Source organism: Pyrgilauda ruficollis, unplaced genomic scaffold (genome assembly GCF_017590135.1).
Source record: "Pyrgilauda ruficollis isolate IOZ18807 unplaced genomic scaffold, ASM1759013v1 scaffold94, whole genome shotgun sequence".
Lineage (NCBI taxonomy): Eukaryota > Metazoa > Chordata > Aves > Passeriformes > Passeridae > Pyrgilauda > Pyrgilauda ruficollis.
The window spans coordinates 299955-320286 of NW_024531488.1; the positions used below are offsets into that span (position 1 = coordinate 299955).

Consider the following 20332-nt stretch of genomic DNA (forward strand, 5'->3'; position numbering starts at 1 on the left):
GCTTGTTGCTTTCATCCTCCTCTGTGTAACACTTTTGTGGATTTAGTGTCAACTTTCCCATCACTGTTTTTGTCTGGTGTTTCTGGGCAGTCAGCCTCAATAATTACCAGGTGCTTGTACTTTCTGAGAGCTTAACCTGGGGTCCCTGTTGTATTTCTTTGTCATGCTGGACGGCACTGGTTGATCATTCCTTAATCCTAAGGCACAAGGAAGGCATCAGAAGTTTGGGTTTACAATTTTTTTCTTTCCCAGTACACATGCAATATCCTAAGTTTGCCTTTCCAGGCTATAGTCCAGCTTTTCACACTGTGCTAGCTTTCTGCCTGCTAGCTTTCATCACACTTCATGCACTTCACTACTTCCCACTTTATTCCTTAGAATAAGGTAATTCTGCTTGTTTTGCATTTTGTGATGCTGTTTCCAGCTTCATAGGTAATGATGTCTTTCATCAGGCCATTCAGCTTTTGATACTTTATTTCACAGAACAGCAACAATTCCTTTATACAAGACTAAAAAGATATGAGAAAGAATTTGAGTGAAATGCACGAGAGAAGAACATACATGTCCATAGTGGAAAAATTCAATATGACAAGACACAGGACTCAGAGACAAATGCTAAAACTGATTATCAGAATGCAGGTTTTTATAGTGCAGTAATCTTCGAGGAATGAAAGTCACACATAAATGGGAATAGTTAATACAAGATATTGTGGTGTGGAGCCCTGTCTTTTTTTACTGCATGGATGGCTTTTCTTTTGATCAGTGAAGATTCTGTCATTGTTTATGATAAACAAGCTATTCCACTTTCTGACACTATACACTAACATCACTTTCATCCAGCTCATTTGCCACACTACAGGAAAATAGAACCATTGTAGAATGTTTTGCTGTTACTTTTTAACATGGTTCTGTTGATAGATTGCTTAAAATCTTTATAGAGAGCTAATTTGAGGACTGTGACAGTGAAACAAGTGCTAAAAGATATATTAACCTCTCCCAGCTTTTTGCAGGCTATGGCAGGGCAAACCCTCACAAACATGCTTTAAAACCAATAATATTCTAGTTATTCCATATTGTCATGGTTTGAGGCTGGCACAATGCCAGTGCCCCCATGAAAATACACTTTCCCTAGTGGCTGCTGTGAGATGTGATCAGGAACAGAGCAAAACAGGCTCCAACTTAGGAGTAAAGGAAAAAAACTTTATTTACTACAACATCTGGAAAGGAACAGACACAGAACTAAGAATGAAAACCCTCCAATACATTGCTCCTCCTCCCCCCATTTCCTCCACAGCATGAAATAACACCTTAGATTTCCACCCCATCACAATTTATCACCACCCCTTAGAAGTATCAAACCTCAAGGCAGCACAGGTGGCTCTCTCTGTCTCTCTCTCTCTCCCAGGGGGTGTGGGGGCCCGATGCCTCTCAGGGCTCCTCCACCCTTCCATCTTGCCAGGCCTTCACCCCCCTCCTCTGCCAAGGCTCAGGACCAAGCGAGAGTTCTCCTGGGAGTTCTTGCTTTTAACCCCTGTGTTCTCAGAGGCAGTCCGTACCTTCAGTGGCCAAACTAGGTGCCAGTATTCAAATCCAAGCACTGATTGGTTTGACCACAACCTCCCAAAAAACTCACTTCCTTCTTAACCTACGAGACATATATATTTCTCAGTTTAATAGAGAACAATGTCCACTTCAGGTCATGTATGCTTTACTGTAAAAAATAAAACCACTTTCTTGTTTCAGAAGAGTCACATTTTCATATAAAGCTGTATTTGTGCAACCTATGCTGGAAGAAGCTAAGAAATAGCTCATCTCAATAAATTTGTGGTAATTATACTGTACCTTTAAAGTTCATTTGAACTCCAGCTATTTCCTTGGCTAGTGATTTTGCTGCCAGTTAAATGTCTTCTAATTTTTGCTAAATTGGCTGAGTCCCAGGAGAAGTATTACTAAGTAGAGACCATTAAGCATTTATAAAAATCCTCTAGGATCTAACAGAATTCTGGGTCCATCCCCTAGTTTCCTTAAGATAAGGACTTCATTCCACTGTATTGTCATTTCTATTAATTTATTAGTATTTTTTAGAAAGGCAAACAAAGCACTGATTTATTTTGAAGGAGAGAGACAAAATAGAGAATTTACACACATAATTTTTATTCTTTGTGGACTCCATTTGTGACGTTAAGCATTCAATAACCGAACCATAAAGGAAGGTTATTCCTGAAATAAATTCTAGCACTTCTAGTCTCAAATGAGTGTTTTTATGTTTCGTACTGTCTTTCTAGCCTGCATATTGTGTAGTGTTGCAAATTATTAAGCAAATAGGGGTTATGAAACTAGCTTGTTTTTTAAAGGAAAATACTTTCTTGCATTATGGCATTGAGAATGCCACAGACAGATGAAAACTGGAATGAGCTATTTGCAACCACTTTCAGGAAAAAATGTTCCTGTTTTTCTGAAAAAAAAAATCAGTCTTTTCATCTAGTGCATATAAAAAAACCGAGACCTATTATTCATGTTTTACAGCAACCACAGAAGTATTTTTACGTTATTAGCTGTGTCACTGTCTCTGCAACTTTCAAAGAATTTAAGAATAATCTGAATTCAATTATTCATTTTTCAAAAATTTCCATTTTGTAGTCATAATACTCTTGAATTAACGTACAAAAAAAGTGTTGATCCAATGCTATCTTGGCAAGTTTTTAGGTCCTAGAACAGAGATTTTATTTAGAATGCCTGGCTGGAGTTTTGTTACGTATGCTTACAGCAGCCAGCCAAAGCTGTGATGTTACTGCAGCATTAATTCAAAGTGGATCCCTGCAAGAGCTCAACTTAGGATATAAGCTGAGATAAGCTCTTAGCTACCCAACTGGATCCTACGGGTAAGTGGCAAATTAAAGATTCGTTATTCATTTTAATTGAAGAAGATTATCAGTGTTTTAGAAGGCACACTTCAAAGTTTTTCAGTTCCCTGTGCAAAAGATGGGATTGCTGAGAAAAACTAGAGTGTCTCCTGAGAAAAGAGAGTCAAATGAAAGAACTAAGGAGCCTAAGGAGCCACTTAGCAGGCCAAATTCACAGCTGGTGAATGTTGTGTGCGCTCCGTGGATTACATCCATCCCCACCAGCATTGTGCTGGACCTCATGTTGGAGTTTTTCTTCACTGTTGTAGTTGGAGATCTCTGAATATTGCAAGAAAGTGCCTGAAAAAGGCAGTACTGATTTATCAGCTGATGGCAGAACCCCCGTGGGTCTGTGATATGCTGATTTTGATTGCTATCTAGGTTGCAGTGTTCAGTTTTCTCTATGTACTTGTATTTAAGCAATTCCTACTCTACCGATGCAATAAATGTTTGAGCAATTTTAGTCTTTGGAGAGTGCCTTTTGTGAGGTAACTCCTGAAATCTAAAATAAGAAAGTACAGTAGGAGAAAAAGGAGGGCATTGTGGGGGAGGGGGGGTGGGGGGGGAAGCCTGCCAGAGCAAACAAGTCTGGAAACAGAAAGTCTCAAGTTTATGTGCTGTTGTTCTTCTCTTGCAGCATATGCTTTTGGCCTGTTTTGTTGATCAAATAGGACTTTTATGGTCTTTCTGTCTCCCCAGTCCTTCTGTCAGGACTGTGCAGTGATTCTTTAGCTACTCTCCAGCTCCACTGAAGTGAAGCAGCAGTCTCAGACACTTGAGTTCCTACAAGTTTTGGAGAAGTGACTACTCAGTAGGCAAAGGAGACAGACAACTTTAGGGAAAAGAGGAACCCAGTCCCATGTTCCCCCCTGAAGACAGTGGCTGATGAGCAGTGAAACTGAGCAGACCTCGTGCACATACATGATGCCTGTTACCCACCCAGACACTAGGGATGGAAGGTCACAGGGGAAGGGGCAGGTGATGTTTGATGCATCTCTAGGCATCCAGGTTTGTTGCAGTAACTTCACTGCATAGCTTACTTTGCTAGGCAATCTCACAGAATCAAGTCTCTTGATTCTGTCTTCGGTTTTAAGTAGGCCAGGACAAATGTAAAAAACATTTCTTTCCAGCATGGATCTCTCGTGGTCCTCTTCAGCTTCATGATGTACAATTTTCAGCTTCTTCTGGACATCCCCTACTATACATAGAACTTTTCTATGTTTTTAACTGCTGTATTATAAATTCCAGTTAAATTATCTACCCATTGGTCTGGCACCTCTCAAGGCCTCACCAGGCCCTGCTACAGGAAGGGCATCACACCCTGTGCTGTGTGGAGTGGGGACCAGCCTGACCTCTCAGCTGCTCTCTAGCCATGCCGACAAACACCATCTGGATTTCCTTCTCCTCTAAGAGCAAATGAGGCTACAGCTAGAAGAGTAGGCCATTATAGAAAACCAGTCAGAGACATGCAGGACAGTAATGAAATCTAAGTGGACACCCCATGATGTGTTTTATTTGAGCGCTTCTGGTTTTTGAAAGTGTTGATTACAATTATTGACAGTTTCCTTGATTTAGTAGGTTTTATCTCTCTGGAAGCAAATACTTCTTTCTAGATTTTTTTTTTAAATGAAGCAGAGTATTTTTAGAAAAAGTGTCCACTTTTCAAGAAAAAAATTCAAGTTACCAGTGCTAAGAAAACCTCAAATATAGATCAAGATGCCTAATGCAAATGCTTCCACATCCCAGTGTATACCAGAGTTTGGATACTGGGAACATTATTTTCTGTGGACCATGTTTCTCAGACAGAGTAAATCTGCCAGGATATGCTGTGATTTTCATGTATTAAGTGATCAATAGAGGAGCCCTAATAGCCCTAATGTAATAAACCCAGTATATAGGCAAAAGGGGAGGAGTAAAGCACCTAGTCTACATCTGTGGCAGATAGATAAGCTTCACAAATCCTGCCATTTACAGGCTGGTGGTGTACTGTCATCCAGTTTCGGGGATCCTCTCCTTTAGAGTTATTAATTTTCACTCAATAGTTGGAGCAGTTGGTCCTTAGAAAATAAAATGTTGCAGACTGATTCTCACACCCATGTGGCCAGAATAATCTCTTTTGTTTTCCTTTTCATACAGCAAACCTGCTGTAACTTACGTAAAATGGGAGCTGACAATATTTCAGTAGAAATGCAGTTCACATTGAAGTCACAAGGTCAGAGTTGTCTTTTGTAGTCCTTGGAGTTCATCCAAACAGGATTTCTAGTTGTGTACATGCAAGTTACCCAGTGATAGGGGACACTTGAAATCTATGGCCCCAGATTTTTGAAAACAAAATCTACTGAAAGTCAAGATTTGATATGTGAAGTAATTGTAATGGACTCTTCTAGCCTGGAGAGCATAGCTATTTATTAGATTATCACCCCTGCAAGGTACCTCCACAGGTTTTGGGCCTCTGCATCAGGGCAGTATTTTTCTTCCTGTTGTGTATAGATGTTCCCTTGCTTTCCCCATTGTCCATTTCTTTCTAGTTCTGTTAAAGAACTAACTTGTTGAACTTGGTGGTCAGCTTATTTCAGAGCTGCCAGGTCTCCCAGAAATTAATGTATTTTGTGTACAGGACTGTACCTGTGATAGGACAGGTTTACATCAGATGTCATTTATATTGTTACCTGTGGTTTAGGAATGTCATTCTCCCTGGGATTTGCCAAGATGTGCACTAATTCCAACTTCATTAGCAAAAAGATGCTAAAATCTGACAATGTCAGGGTTAAAAACAAACGCCATGGTCTGTGGAACCCCTTAAGAGTGACATTCTTTGCTCTGCCTGTGCTGGATCTTCTGTTCCTGGACCATCTGAGAAGCCAAGACGGGTGTATACTTCTTTTACTTTTTACATCATGTCAGCTCTGCCACCCAGCTGTAGGCTATATTTGCATAAAGCTCCTTCCAGGGACTTCAGCAAAATATGTAAGCAAGCAGCCTCCTCTGCTGAATGAGCAGTTCCCTTCTCCTCAGAGACCCAGTGTACCCTTTCCGTCACACACTCAGCCTTGCCTAGCCTGCGGCACAGGAGTTTCAAGTCTGTCTTGCACCTGATTCCTCTTTGGATGTCAGCATTCAGAGCTACTGCTTGCTGCAATTGCCCCGAGCCTTTGCACATCTAAATTGGTTTTAATGCCAGCTCAACATAAGCATAAGTGTGTAAGGAAAAGGTGCACGGGGTAAAACACAGGATGCCATCCCTAGAAAGCCCTGCAGAGCTTCTCAGCTCTTCATTTCTCAGGTAAATACATAAATGCTAAGAAAAAGGAGGGGGAGCTGAGGATCTTTGCAGTGGTGTAGAACTGCTAATGGAATATATTTTGAACTCAGTGAAATCAAAAGGTCGTGTTTTCAGATTGTTGACATCAGGTCATTTTATCTGATTAGAAATCTGTTGTGCAGTAATATGAAATTATGTGAGACATTTATTGTAAGAGAAATGTCCATTTATCTTCAAGATTTTTATTATAAAATGCAACATCTTGCCATCAAAGGTTAAGACTTCCATCTAACCTTCCATAAAAGAACAGTGAGTAGATCACTCTGTTAATATGCATTCTTAGTTACCTATGGGCTGGAGTCAATTCTTCCATTAGGAAGCCTAAAGATAATGTTGATCTATAAAAGGGTACCTGCACAAATTCAATTAAGCATGTTTTATTTTTTCTATGTTAACCTACAACTTTTTTATCTTTAGCACCTTTCTGCTGAGTCTCAGTTTATTAACTGTGAGTAGCACAGGCATCTGTCCTTCAAACAGCACTCTTCTAGCAGTGTTTACAGGGAGCATGCACTTCTGCATTCTTTTTTCAGCTTCCCTTCTTGCTGGTGTTTCTAAGTTCAGTCAGTATTTGGACAAAGAAGCAGATTTATTTTGGAACTACACTCTATGCAAACTGTTGAGGAGCTGAACGAGTGAACAGTGGTATACCTAGTTCTTTCTATTTCCCAAGCTCAGGTTTGGCTAATGCATTTTCAATGTCCTTTTCCCTTTTTTGACAAATGTTTTCTGTGCAAAGCTGGTTCTGCTGTAAGTGCTTCAGTTCACTTCTGTGGCTTCAACATTGTTCCTTTGTTTGGCTTAAGCAAAGTTTCCAGGCTGAAGCAATGAGTTTCATTAGATGTGTAGGTCCCAAAGTTGCAAAATAGGAAATTATCAGTTTTCAGTAACATGTTTTATCACAACATTTCAGCTTCTAATGCTAATGAATTCATGCTGGAAGTTTTTGTGAATTTTTTTTTTAATCCACTCAAGTGGCTTTAAGGGCAAAGGTCTGCTTTAAAATACTTGTCTAAGAAGTTTACTCATAGTTTGAGTGGGTTTCCAGGGCAACATTGAATGCTTTCTTTTCTGCTTGTATCCTACATTCCATGTTGTGAAGTAGTTTCTAAGGCTGCATTTTCAGAAAAACTTTAAGGTAGCTTAGTGCTGTGTGTGAGATTTATGTCCTCCATCTCTCCTTCTAAACCCCAGGATACTAGTTTTAGCTTTTACCCCTTGCTAAAACCAGTCTCCATGTTCTTGCTCATCAAATTCAATCAGAAAATGATGCAGCTTAAAATTAACTTGAGAAAAAAGAGACCTGTTTACTCTTTTTTGAGTCACACCAAGGTAATGCAAATGTTGATGGCAAGTGCAAGCAGTCAGTCAATTTGAGAGACCTGGCAGCTTTGAAACATGCTGACCAGTGAGTTCAGCAGATTAGTTCTTTTTAGTAGAACTAGAAAGAAATGGACAATGAGGAATGAAAGCAAACACCTACACACAGCAGGAGGGGAGATACTGCCTTCATGCAGAGGTTGTGGCCTAAAACCTGAAGAGGTACCCTGCTGGGTTGGTAATCAACAGCAGTCTTCCTTCTCTTCTGCAGGCTAGAAGATTCGACCAGTTACTGCATAGGTTTGGGGCAGACAAAAGCGATTGGGTAAACAGGGTCTCCAAATGAAATTTATTTAAACATATTAAATCACTTTCAGAATGAAGATTCTGTATAGTTTCACAAAAATCATTGTTATTTTCGTCTGCAGATCCACTGTTTATCAAGATCATTTGGCTTTGGGTTGAATATTGAAACATTTTGCAATAATCAACTTCCAAATTAAAAACAAATGATAAAGGTAGCATTGAAAAGAAAAGATTAATTTTCCTAAATGTGCATTTTCCAACAACTTCATTGTTGTCAACATTTTGCTGTTGCAGATCACTGTTCACTGTTTCATGCAATTTATTTTTCATTCTCTTTTTCACAGATCGAATTGCACAGAATATCATTAAATCTCATTTGGAGACATGTCAATATACAATGGAGGAATTACATCAGCTAGCATGGCAGACCCACACATATGAAGAAATAAAAGTTTACCAGAGCAAGGTACCATCCTGTAATATGCTTTATCTTCTGCTCGAAATTGTTAACAGAGTAATTTATTTGGCAAAAATACACTGTTGAGATTCATACAGGTGAAAATAAACTTTTCACTGTCTTTGGGGAATTGGTTACTGGAAGCAAAGGAGTGACACTTCATAAAAAGAAGCAACAGCTTTCCAGCATATTGGGGTCTTTGTAATGTTAAAGCTTAGATATGGTCATGGAATCCAGTTTTCTGTGTTTGTTGTTACAGATCTAAGCCTCATGTAGAAATTCTGTTAACTTCAATGTGATTATTATTGGATCCTCTGTTGTAAAGATTTTAAGAAAATTAGACAACATAACCTTGTTTCCTTATAATTTTGAAAACAAATCTGCTTTTTATGTGAATAACAAACACCTGTTTGTTACAACACTGTTACCTGTCACTTACAACAGCAGATAATGACAAACTGAAAGTACTTTTTAAACTGAAGCTTTCTAATGTTGGGTGGAAAAACTATCTCATTGCCCTACATTTTTGTTCTGCTCCTGCAATTCTCAGATCAAGCTCAGTCTGTCTTCCCCAGGCACGTCCTCAGATGTAGTTCTGTCAGCAGAAATCTCTGTGCCTCTTGCACTGACTTCATTAGTGATCAGTCTTCGGTCAGACTTCAGTTGGCATGTTAGCTGGTCCTGTAAGACACAGGAGAGACTTCAGCTTGTTCTTTGAAATCCGAGGGGCTATGCAGGATTAGCAGGAATAAAAACACACCATAGTTTGCAGAGCTGTGGCATGAAACCAGGAACATCCGTTTATATTTGCACACATGTGTGTGCAAGGAAAATTATTATCAGGAAGTCCAAATTTTTATGTAATCTGTATTCAGATACTTCAATTATATATTTTAAGTTTCAAACTAGGAAAAATATTCTGTTGAGTAAATTAATAGCATTGTTCCACTTCTTGCCTAAGACTGCTGTGGAATGTGTACATTTTTTGTGCCACTATTAGTCTGTCCTTCACAAAAGCCAACATCATAACCACATCTTAACACTGGGCAGTGCATTCTGCTCCTTTGAAGGGGCAATGCCAGAGTTCAGATGAGTGGGGCCATGGCTTGTGAAAACAGCCTTCTAAGGAGAACTGTTGGGTACCTAGAGAAAAAGAGATGCTGCTAGCTCTGCCTGGGCATGGGGTGGAGTGTGGGGAGTGCTGCTGTCTTCGAGGCCACCTGAAGAACTTATTGCACTGATATACCTGCTTGCTCACCGCTTTGCTTTTCCATGTGTGTTTTCCTGGAAGACAAGAGAAGCTCTGTGGCAGCAGTGTGCCATTCAGATCACCCATGCTATCCAGTATGTGGTGGAGTTTGCAAAGCGCATAACAGGCTTCATGGAGCTCTGCCAGAATGACCAAATTCTCCTTCTTAAGTCAGGTGGGTAAACACCAGAGGCTTGAGACTAGTTTAGTACCCAGCACCCTAGAAATGTGCTCTTCTGTCTTTCCCTGCAAATCATTTTAATTTTGAAGGAGCCCTAATTTCTGTCTGTTGCATTAAGTACATTAACCTTGCTGTATTTTTCCACCATGATGATGTTACTGCCTTCTGATCCCCTTCCTTTTACAGTCAGTTGTGGTTATTAAGTACACACACACACACACACACAACCATTGCAAAAACTGCAGTCTCCAACATGACATGTGGTGGAAGGAGCCTGAAAATTGAGGTGGTTGAATCAGTCATCTGCCACCCTGTAAAATCTCCACTTGTCATTAATGAAGTGAAGGCAGGCTCACTGGGGCCTGCCTCTGTGGTCATCTTTAATCTTTTTAATGAGACTACAGAAATACTCTACAGCCAATGCACAGGAGGGAAAATTCCTGCTGGTGCCAGTTGGTTTCAGAATAAATGACAGCAGATTACGGCAGTGTGCTCCAGCCATGCTCTCTCTGCATGCCATGTTTGCATGTGTGTGCATAAGGGCAAGGGGAAAAAGGCTTTCCTTTCATATCAAGGGACTCAGTAATTTCTGTCCTCCAAAAGAATCCTGACAAGATTTATCGTGACTGTGCAGTAGCACTGCCAAGCCCAGAAGGACAAAATGGCATGACTAAGTGAACCACAAGAACCACGCCTGATAATTAACTACATTTACCCTGTCATATCAGTTTCTTCCTCTGTCCATGTGTGAAAGCTAAGATGCTGTGTGAGGCAGCTTGTTAAAACTTAAGTGCTTCTGTTTGAAGAGAGATCTCTTCACTAAACCTGTGTGATTCAGCGCTCCATACACAGAAATCACAGACTATTCTGAGTCCCACAGGGACCCACAGGGGTCATTGATGCCAGATTTTGGAGATCAAAATGGAGATCAAGCTCACAACCCTGGCATTATTAACACCATACTCCAATCATCTGAGCTAACCTCAGTGGCAAAATCAGAAACACAGACTATTCTGAGGTGGAAGGGACGCAACAAGGATCATTGAGTCCAGCTCTTAAGTGACCCATAGGGGAATCAAACCCACAAGCTTGGCGTTATGAGCACCATGGCTGTGTCTTGGTAAGGGACTGGGCTCTGATCATGGGAACAGCTGCAAAGGGAAGTGATACAGAGACACAGGAAACACATAGGCAACCTCCTAGAAAAAGGGAGTTATAGCACAAAAACTTTTTTTTTTTTTCATCTCGTACTAATTTTGAAAATTCTGCAGATACCAGTGGGCCCCCAGGAAATTTCATTTGACTGGCAAAGCTAACAACACAACTGCACCTTCAGGAAAAAAATATGTTTTCTACTGTTGGAAACATTGTTAAGCTATAGCTTATAAAAATATGTCAGGTTTTATTTTCTCTTCTGCTGTTAATGCTGACCAGGAGTTAGAAAATGAGGATGTTTCTCTCAAAAGCATGCCTGCAGAAGTATCCTCAGATTCAGGGTTCATCTTACAGGAGATCTGGATTTATTTAAGGGATCTTAAAATTCTTCCTTCCACTTTCCTGACTGCATATTTTTGCAGTTAGGAAATAAGGAGTGAAAAAAAAGAAGTGTTTCTCTCTCTATTCAACAACCGGTAAAAAAGAAAAAGAAAAACAAACAAGCAGTAAAACCTATTTTAAGGGTGCTCTTGGCAGCGCTTCAACTTGTACATTCTTTCTAAAAATGCTTTGTGGTGTTCTCCCTCTCCAGCCAAAACAAGCTGGCATTTTTTTATGGGGCCTCAAATGAAGCTACTTTTTGCTATTTAAAAAAAAAAGTTTAACTATTAAAAAGGAGTTTCAATAAATGCCTATTTTTCAGGATAAAGTATTCCAAGCTGAAATTATTTGTCCAAGATCTAACTTCTGATTCAGTTCAGGCTGCTAATATTCTGCAAAAGGTGAAAAAGTCAACCTATAGAAAAGGTGGTTAGACTGGACCAGAAATTACCCCTTCCTGTACTCAAAGCAGACAGAAATATTTTTTCTCACATTCATAGATGTATAATCTAGATGTCTTCAAAGGGTGTCTGTCCCTTCTGGTGTTTCTAATGACTGGTGGCTTCATAAATATCTTTTTGAGATTTTTGTGCTCTGATGTTAGGCAATAATACCTGGTACCTTTGCTCTTTTTTCTGTCTGCTAGGCTGCTTGGAAGTGGTTTTGGTGAGAATGTGCCGTGCCTTCAACCCACTTAACAATACTGTTCTGTTTGAAGGAAAGTATGGAGGGATGCAAATGTTTAAAGCTTTGGGTATGTTGCTCTTCTTTTTTTCAACCAGTTGCAATGAGCCACATAGCAAGAAATTTGTCTTTATGAGAGTTGTGATCCACAGTGGAAATCTCCAGTAAATGTTGAATGCCCAAGTCTCCAAATGCCCAGGTTGGAACAGAAAAAGAAAAAAAAAGGTGACTCCATTAGCTGCTAGCAATGATAGGTGTTTTTCTCTAATAAAAAAGAACAGCAAGGAGGTTTTTCCAAATAGATTTCGTGCCTTCTGAAGTTTTGATGAGTCATGTGTTTATGGCAGGAGCCAAGCTGTTTATCTTTACTGTTCAGTTACGCTTGATGTTTCAAATCCCTCCCACTAATGGTGTCCTGCAGAAGGCAATTTTAACCCCAGGAATGAGGAGACTAAAATAATGAGCTGGTACAACTTGCTGAAAATACGGTTCTGCCTAAAACTTTTAAGTAAACTCATTTAGATTCATGTACTGAAAAAATTACTTGGTTTCTCAACATGATATTTAGTGCTACCTGAAATGTTCATAGTGAAATGTTTGTGTTTTGTGCATCCATCAGACTGATATTATCAGAAATTGGTACAGGACCAAACTCGAAGAGAGATGCTGCCTTCAAATGTCTATATTTATCATATATATTTTTTTCTTTGTGTGTATCATAAACATACCACTAGTTTACAAGTTTAAAGCATCTATGAATATGTATTGGTTGATTTATTTTTACCTTTATGATACTTTTGCAAATTTTCATAAACATTTGTACTGTTAGTGAAATTATATATTAATATTATTTAGGTTGGTCTTTCCTCCTCCTTAGGTTTCATACCTGTTTAGAAATACCAATTTTTGCCTCAGAGCAAGGGAAAAGAGTACTCTCTTCTAAGATATCTGTGCAATTTTTGTCCTTCATCCTAATTCTTGGTTTGGTTTTTTTTTTTTTGCTTCAGTGTACATTTTAATGCCATTTTCAGGTTCAGTGGAATGTGAGTAGTTAATAAAAAGCACTTGCTTTAACAGTACAGAAATTCAGGAACAACTTTTTCTGACACCAAAACAATCCCTGCAGGTTGAAAAGCTGATTTCTAGCATTGGTTTTGTTCTCTTTGGTCTGCAGGTTCTGATGATCTGGTAAATGAAGCATTTGACTTTGCAAAGAATTTATGTTCCTTACAGCTGACTGAGGAGGAGATTGCCTTGTTTTCGTCTGCTGTTCTGATATCACCAGGTAATTTTTCATTCCAAACACTGATTTTTTTTTCTCTCTTTATTCACCTCTATTTCTACATACTTAAATAGCTGTTTAAGCTGCATCAAATAATGTTAAGCAACATATTAGGTAGTGGAAGAATGCCTGAATTATGCAAATATAGCATCAGGAATTACATATACTGGAGGTAGATCCTAAGTGTAACAAACATGGAGCAGGATTGTACAGACAAGAAATGCAGGCTGGCCTTCCTCCAGGCCATGTGAAAAGAAGCGTGTTACTCAAGAGGTGCATATTTCTCTTAGCTTTTTCAGGGAGCAAAAAATCACCACCCTGAGTAGGTTATATAGTCCATAACTGTGACGGGCTCTTTTCTTGGGAATGAGAATGCAAACAGTAAACATTGGTTAGCAGTCCTGTCTGAACTTAGTTCCAGGTGAGAGGTAGTGATTAGAAGTGCAACATGCTCTTTTTCATGTATTCATATATCATAACTCTACATAGGCAAGTATGCATTTAAGGGAGTGATGGCTGGCTGACCACAGAGGAGGTCTGTTTTGTGATTTAAGTTGACTCAGAAGGTGGATCTAGTATACAAGCTCACAGTTTAGTATGTGATTTTTAAATATGCCTCAGAGAATGTAGACACACATTTTCATCTAAGGCTAACCTCTTAAATAGCCTTACAAAAAAAAAAAAAAAAACACATCATGATTTTTCAAACTTTTTCTGCTGAAGACTTCTAGGTCACCTTGCGCTTTTGCACATCTGTGTTTGAGATTATTTTAGTCAGAATTAGACTATCACAGATGGTGTCAACATATTCTTCTCATCATTAACAACACCTACTGAAAGGACTTTACTCCTTTTTTTTTCAGTTTGAACAGTTCTTGCCACTGTCTGCTCAGAAGTGAAATAGTTGAGCCAGTGACTCTTCATAGGATTACACCAAAATATTGCACCTACAACCCTCCAAACACTGACGATTTCCACCTCAAAGGTGTCCCCGCTGTGTGTAGGTGTGAGAGCTGCCTCTGCACTACCCCCCGAGATGTCCTGACTTTCTCTGGGACAGCAATGTTCCGATGGGTCTCTGCCCATCATTACTCTCTCAGTCTGAAAAGATCAAAGCTGGGTGGGTGGCAGAGGGTGCTAGCTGTTAGAAAAATTAGGTGGAATCAAAATTCTGATTAATTTCTGCAGTTCTGCATATGTCCCTTTAGTTTGCAAGCCAGAGGATACATGCAACATCTCCTATTGCTTTAGCTAAAAAAAAATAAATAAAATTAAATCGAACAAAAGTGTTTGGTGTATGCAGACTGTAGTGTGTGAGCATGTGTAACTAGTCCTAAGACGCAGCAAGAAGGAAATTATGGGCTGCAGGAGCATGTGCATGAGTGAAAGCAATCTTTCTTCCATAAACAATAGAGAAATAAATATTTCCTTCCACACTTGATGTTCTGGTTCCTTCACAATAAAGAGTTTCATCATGGGAACAAATTTAAAAATAAAGCACTGCTTCACAGAAGTTCCTGCACCAGTCCTTTTATTAACTAATACAAGCGTACAAGGATTCTGCATAGGAAGTACTCTTATTCAGGTTTCTTTTCTGAAGTCACCACCTGAAAGGTAGTTCTTGCAGCCTTCATCTCTGTGTTTAGGCCCCTTACAGAAACCAGAGCAGTCCACTGGGAATAAGGGCACCTGAGAAGGGCATCCATAAGTAACATCCATCAGTAGTTTTGCAAGTCTTGCAAAGGACATTGTCTCATCCATTTTCCATCTAATTCAGAGCACAAATCCAGATTTTCCATTTCACGATGAACATAACCACACTGCTTGAAGGTGATTCTCTAGCTTGATTTGTGATTTCAAAAGCTGAAATGTTGTACAAATCCAGTAAGGGCTGCAGAGGCATCTCCACCTTTAAACATACAAAAGAGGCATGTGGTAAGGCAGGAACATGGCTGCTCACTTGTGCCAGTCCCTCTCCTGAGACTTTGATTTGGCATTTTCCTTCTTCCCATCTTCCTTTTGGCAAAAGCAGATCTTGTCTGTTTCTGAGCTGTCTCTCATCTTCTTTCCTACACTGTTCTCTAGTCTAGTGGACAGCATACTCTTTGAAGATGGACAAGTTCAAAACCCAGGAGAAAAAGTACACTATTAAATCGCTGCTTCTTATGTCCTTTAAAGGTGGTCACTGATCTACTGACTTTTTGCTGCACTTCTGTGAATATAGCTAGAGTTACCTCTGAAATTCCAGCCAAATTTACAGATGGTGTTCAGGTGGCAGGAAACGCATTTTGGGAGATAAACTTAGCATCCATTAAAAAGGTTTAACTAGCTCTTGTCATGAATTCAAGAACTCTTGTGTAATATACAGCATGCTTCATGACAGGTGAGTGATGAACCTGTCTTTCAACCACCTCTGTCTATTTTTAACCTTATTCTTGAGAAGAAAGGTAAACCTTTAGGGATTGGTCTCTATGGTAAATATTTCTAGCTCCAGTCTGCCACAATAGGCATTAATTTAACACTATTTAAAGACCAGGTTTTGCAATAGCATAAAGTTTGGCACCTAACCTGTGAAGTCTAATCATGATTGTGTGCTTATTGTGTAGAAAGTGCATGTGTTCTCAGCTAATTCTATTTCTATGGCCACTGATGGCACAAGATCCATTGGCTTACTTTCAGGGAACACAGTTCTCTAATGTTTACAAAATACAGTTTTCTTTTCCTGATCATCTGTTAAGTAGCTGGGGTTTGGTTTTTTCCTTTTCACAGTACTTGACAACCAACTCTTTTCCGTATATCCCTCCCCAGGGACAGTCAGACAAATGGCAGAATTGTTCTACTCCTAGGATGAGATGTTGCTCAGTTCCAGCCTGTGTGGCATGTGTGTTCATTGAAGTGGTTAACTAAATTCATTTGTGTGACTTATTTAATGATGGGTAGTGTGCGAAAGAAAAGTGAAAGGGGTGTTTCCTGAATTTTTCAATTTGTACATGAAGATTCATGCCTGTGATGAAAGAATTTTTCCTATTTCCCGTAACAAAAGCTAAAATCTATACCCAAGAATTGGTCTGGATTGAGGGAGAATAAAATAGTTTGCATTGTAGGAAAACAGAAGGTTCAGTGATGCTGCAAGCATGAATGGGTTTGGATTGTCTTGGGGTCTGCTGCTTCTCTTTCTGTGTGTTTTCTCCAGAACCTATGGCTTGTGAAAATACAGATCGTAAGGACAGCCTCCTGCGAGTGGGATTTGAGTCCAGTAGAACCATATGGGTTTTAAAACAGCGGTGTTGCTGTTATTCTTCCAGATTATCTTGTATTTTGGGTTGTTTAAGAAGAGAACATTTTTAAATAATGAGGAACTTGCACTTTGCAATTCTTTTGAATTATTGAAAAAATTCTATTGAAGGAAGCCTTTTATTTTTATTTAGAATATATTTTTTCTCACAATATTAGCCTAGTAATTAATGAGATATATTAATGTTTGAATAATTATCTTATTTTCAAAGAACTATTTTGATCAGCAAGTTTATTATTTATGTATCAAGACATTGAGATAACATGACATGTTTATCACCTAGCCAGTATGAAATTAGAACACTGACTGTACCAATAGAGAATAATAAAATGTTGAGCCATGTTTCATTTCTGTTCCTATCTTTATGCCTAGCATCCTGTTTTGAACAAATAGATGCAGAGCCAACACTGTGTTCCTGTATGTTTTGTATGTGTTAATTAAGTGCTCAGGTGATCCTTTAATGGGTTAAGACATTTTACCTCTGAAACCATGTCTTTAATTACGATGCAGTCCTCCCTCATGAGATTTACAATTCCTGTGGATATTTGCCAGCACAGTACCCTGTGTGCACCATGAGAATGCACATCTTTAACTTTCTTTAACTTTTGTTTTCCCTTTTCTCAGATCGAGCCTGGTTAATAGAGCCAAGGAAGGTCCAAAAGCTTCAGGAAAAGATTTACTTTGCACTTCAACATGTTATTCAGAAGAACCACCTCGACGAGGAGACATTGACAAAGGTAAGTTTTTTAAACAAAATACCAAGCAGTCCTCAAGCATGACTCCTCTCTTTCTGCAGCCATTTCTGTATGTATTGCCGCATTAATGTAAGCTAAAAGAAATGCACTGTGTTTCTGCCATGTGTATAGGCTTGTCTGACTCTTGTCCCTGTTGCCTCTTACTCCATTTTTTGTTCAGTATACCAATAATTTTAATTCATACCCGTTAAAGAATGTGACTCTCTTAAAAATGTGCTCGTTGAGACTGTTCCTTGTTAGATGCCCTTGCCTAAAACTTTGGGGGCAGCTGTTTCTAGGCTCTCACAGTAAGAACAATATCTAGTCCTGTGGGTGGGTTTTGATGGAGCTTAGAGTATCGCTTTCAGATACTCAGCAAAAAGCTAACATAGTTTGTTTTGGAAAGTGTAATTTATACAAAATATGCTTCCACCTTCTTCCTTTGTTCTGTTTCAATGTCTTACAGTTAATAGCCAAGATACCAACGATTACTGCACTTTGCAACTTGCACGGAGAGAAACTGCAGGTATTTAAGCAATCTCATCCAGACATAGTGAACACACTGTTTCCTCCATTATACAAGGAGCTTTTCAATCCAGACTCAACCACTGGCTGCAAGTGAAGGGGATAATAGAATTTTCACGTAGTCATGGAATGCATCACTAGTAAGACAAAGAGAAATGTTTTCATGAAGAAATTATTAAAAATGTCACTACTGCAACACTAGGAATGTCCTGCACTTAATAGAATTATTTTTCACCGCTACAGTTTGAAGAATGTAAATATGCAACTCTGAGTGGGGATGTCTTTTCTCTCTTTTGTTTTCTTTTTTTTTTTTTTTTTTTTTTTTTTTTTTAATTTTTGAACTGACAATGAATATACAAATATAGGACACTGGGTGTTACCTTTTTTTTTTTAATTTACTTTTATTGGGGGATGTTTTGGGAGACAACTGTTCCTAGAATTTTATTGTAGATAAACATGATAATAGAGCAGTACTTTGCAGTATTACTCTTGCTGTTTATTGTTAAAATATAATTTAAGAAAATTCCACTTATTAGACTGCCTAGTTCTATGTTTTTAGATAGTTTAATGCATGTGGAAATTTGTAGCTGTCCTGGAAATTATGGTGCATATATGGAAGACACACACACTCACATATATATGCATATATGAGTGTATGTATGTATATACGTATGTATGCATTATCTGCATACATGCTGTAACTTAAAATAACATGCCTACATTTAAAGGATGCTCAACCCAGCCGTCATGTATTTCATACTCTCCAAGTAATGTATTAGATTTACTCTGGGCAATCAAGATTTGCTTTGCCAAATTGTCAGCTGCCAATGTGTAATGACAGGATCACTTCTGAGATTTGTGTAATGTAGTGCATGTGTGCTGTGTGTAAATCAAACATCAGGAATGTATCAATGGTACAAAAGCCTTGTCTGGATGGTTTTAGTGAAAAGAGGAATAGGATTTTTTTTTTTAAATTTTCTCACTGTTACAGGGATGGAACGTATATAAAAGTGAACATAGTAGGACCTGATCTCAGTAAAGTATCTGAAACATTGAGTAAAAATGTAGACAATCCCATATGTACATTTTTGTGATTTCATACATGATTTTGTTTTATATATACTGCTTTGAAAAGTAGCTTCAAGTTTTGGTTTGTTTTTGCTGAACTCATTAGAAAGATAGGTAGTAAGCTCAGTGAAAACCATGGCAATCCTAAAATGTATCTCTGAAGAGGAAGGAAAGGAGGGAAGGAGGAAGTAAGAAGTGAGTGAAGTCCGTGGTTACTACAGACAACAGTATAATTGTCACTGTTTCTGACAGTCATCATCTAGATGGGACTGATGGTTTCCATTACACTCATACATCTGTGTATGTTTTAAACACATGCAGATATGTATGTATAAATCTGTCTGTATATAACTGTATATATATATATATGCATATATAGGATTTATTTTAGATGCATTTCAGGAGTGGAGCAAAGGATTGGAGCTTTCTTTTTGTCTGTCTCTGAATTTACTGTATGTGCATTTGCTTGCAAAACCAAAGGCAAACACAGAGGGGAGTGGAAGGCTGCCATGGAATTAATCTTGTGGATTAATTAAGTTTAATCAGCAGTCATTATTAATGTATCTACATTCTACCAGTAGTACAAAACACAGACGTTTTAGCTTTGAAAGAGGGATTCAGTTTCTGCTGCATCTCTCTTTACCACCCTTTTACCCATTGTGAACTTTTTCAGAGCAGTCTCCTCCTGGGATGCCAGCGAAGGGCATAGAGCAGAAATAAGACAAAGCAGGCAGTAGAGAAGAAAGTGAAGGCAGGATCACACGCAGATATGTTTCTTTATTTCAAACCACGCAGAAACTAGTGCAATCTGAGGCAAGGCAAGGGGAAGCATAAAGGACCTGCCTGTTTGCCAGGCTCATGGAGGGGCAGTGTCACAGGGAGCCCACAGGGACACAGATGGGCCCAGGGGTGGGTGAAGAAAATCAGTCTGTTGTAGTGATAACTTAATGCCTTGTGTGACTCTGGTCTCAGGCTTCTCTTTTCTGCATGAGCAGATAATTCACAGGCTATTTCAAGTACTTTGAGGAGTTCTCCCTGTCTTCCATCAGTCAGTTTGCAAGTTTGTATATGTATTTTGTGGCATAATCAAGTCTAGAGAATATCACAATTTGTTTGTTCTGCTTTAGCAATGCCAGAACAGGTACAAGAGTAGTTGCAAACTCTCAGCTAATAAATGTTTCTGTGCAGGTCCATTACAACTTAGAAAAAAAATCTGTCCAGCAAATTTAGTTGTATTTCATGGCAAATGTGACATACTCTTCAAAATTGCTTAATGCTATAGAACAGCAGTTACTAAAGTTGCCTTTTTTACTCCAAATTCAGAGCACATTTCTCTAGTGACTACCTTAAAATGTCTTCAATTAACATAATAAAACACTTCTCCTGATGCTTCGTTATACCAGTCTAACTGGAATACTGACATTCCTTTATATGGTGATTTACCTGTTTGCAGCCCATTTTGTATGGGAA

The 20332-nt window shown here is 38.8% G+C and overlaps 1 protein-coding gene across 2 annotated transcripts in view; it reads left to right on the forward strand.

Annotated features, from left to right (window-relative positions):
• RORB (RAR related orphan receptor B) overlaps positions 1-18226 on the forward strand; it is a 125872-nt gene extending 107646 nt beyond the window's left edge. The window contains exons 5-10 of one of the 2 annotated variants that reach the window (XM_041489450.1): positions 8196-8317; positions 9600-9732; positions 11921-12028; positions 13133-13243; positions 17160-17272; positions 17736-18226. In XM_041489450.1, coding sequence (XP_041345384.1) covers positions 8196-8317; positions 9600-9732; positions 11921-12028; positions 13133-13243; positions 17160-17272; positions 17736-17891 — 743 coding nt within the window. In that variant the 3' untranslated portion in view covers positions 17892-18226. The remainder of the gene's footprint in view (positions 1-8195; positions 8318-9599; positions 9733-11920; positions 12029-13132; positions 13244-17159; positions 17273-17735) is intronic. The other variant, XM_041489449.1, reaches the window with a different exon arrangement.
• The last annotated feature ends 2106 nt before the right edge of the window (positions 18227-20332 follow it).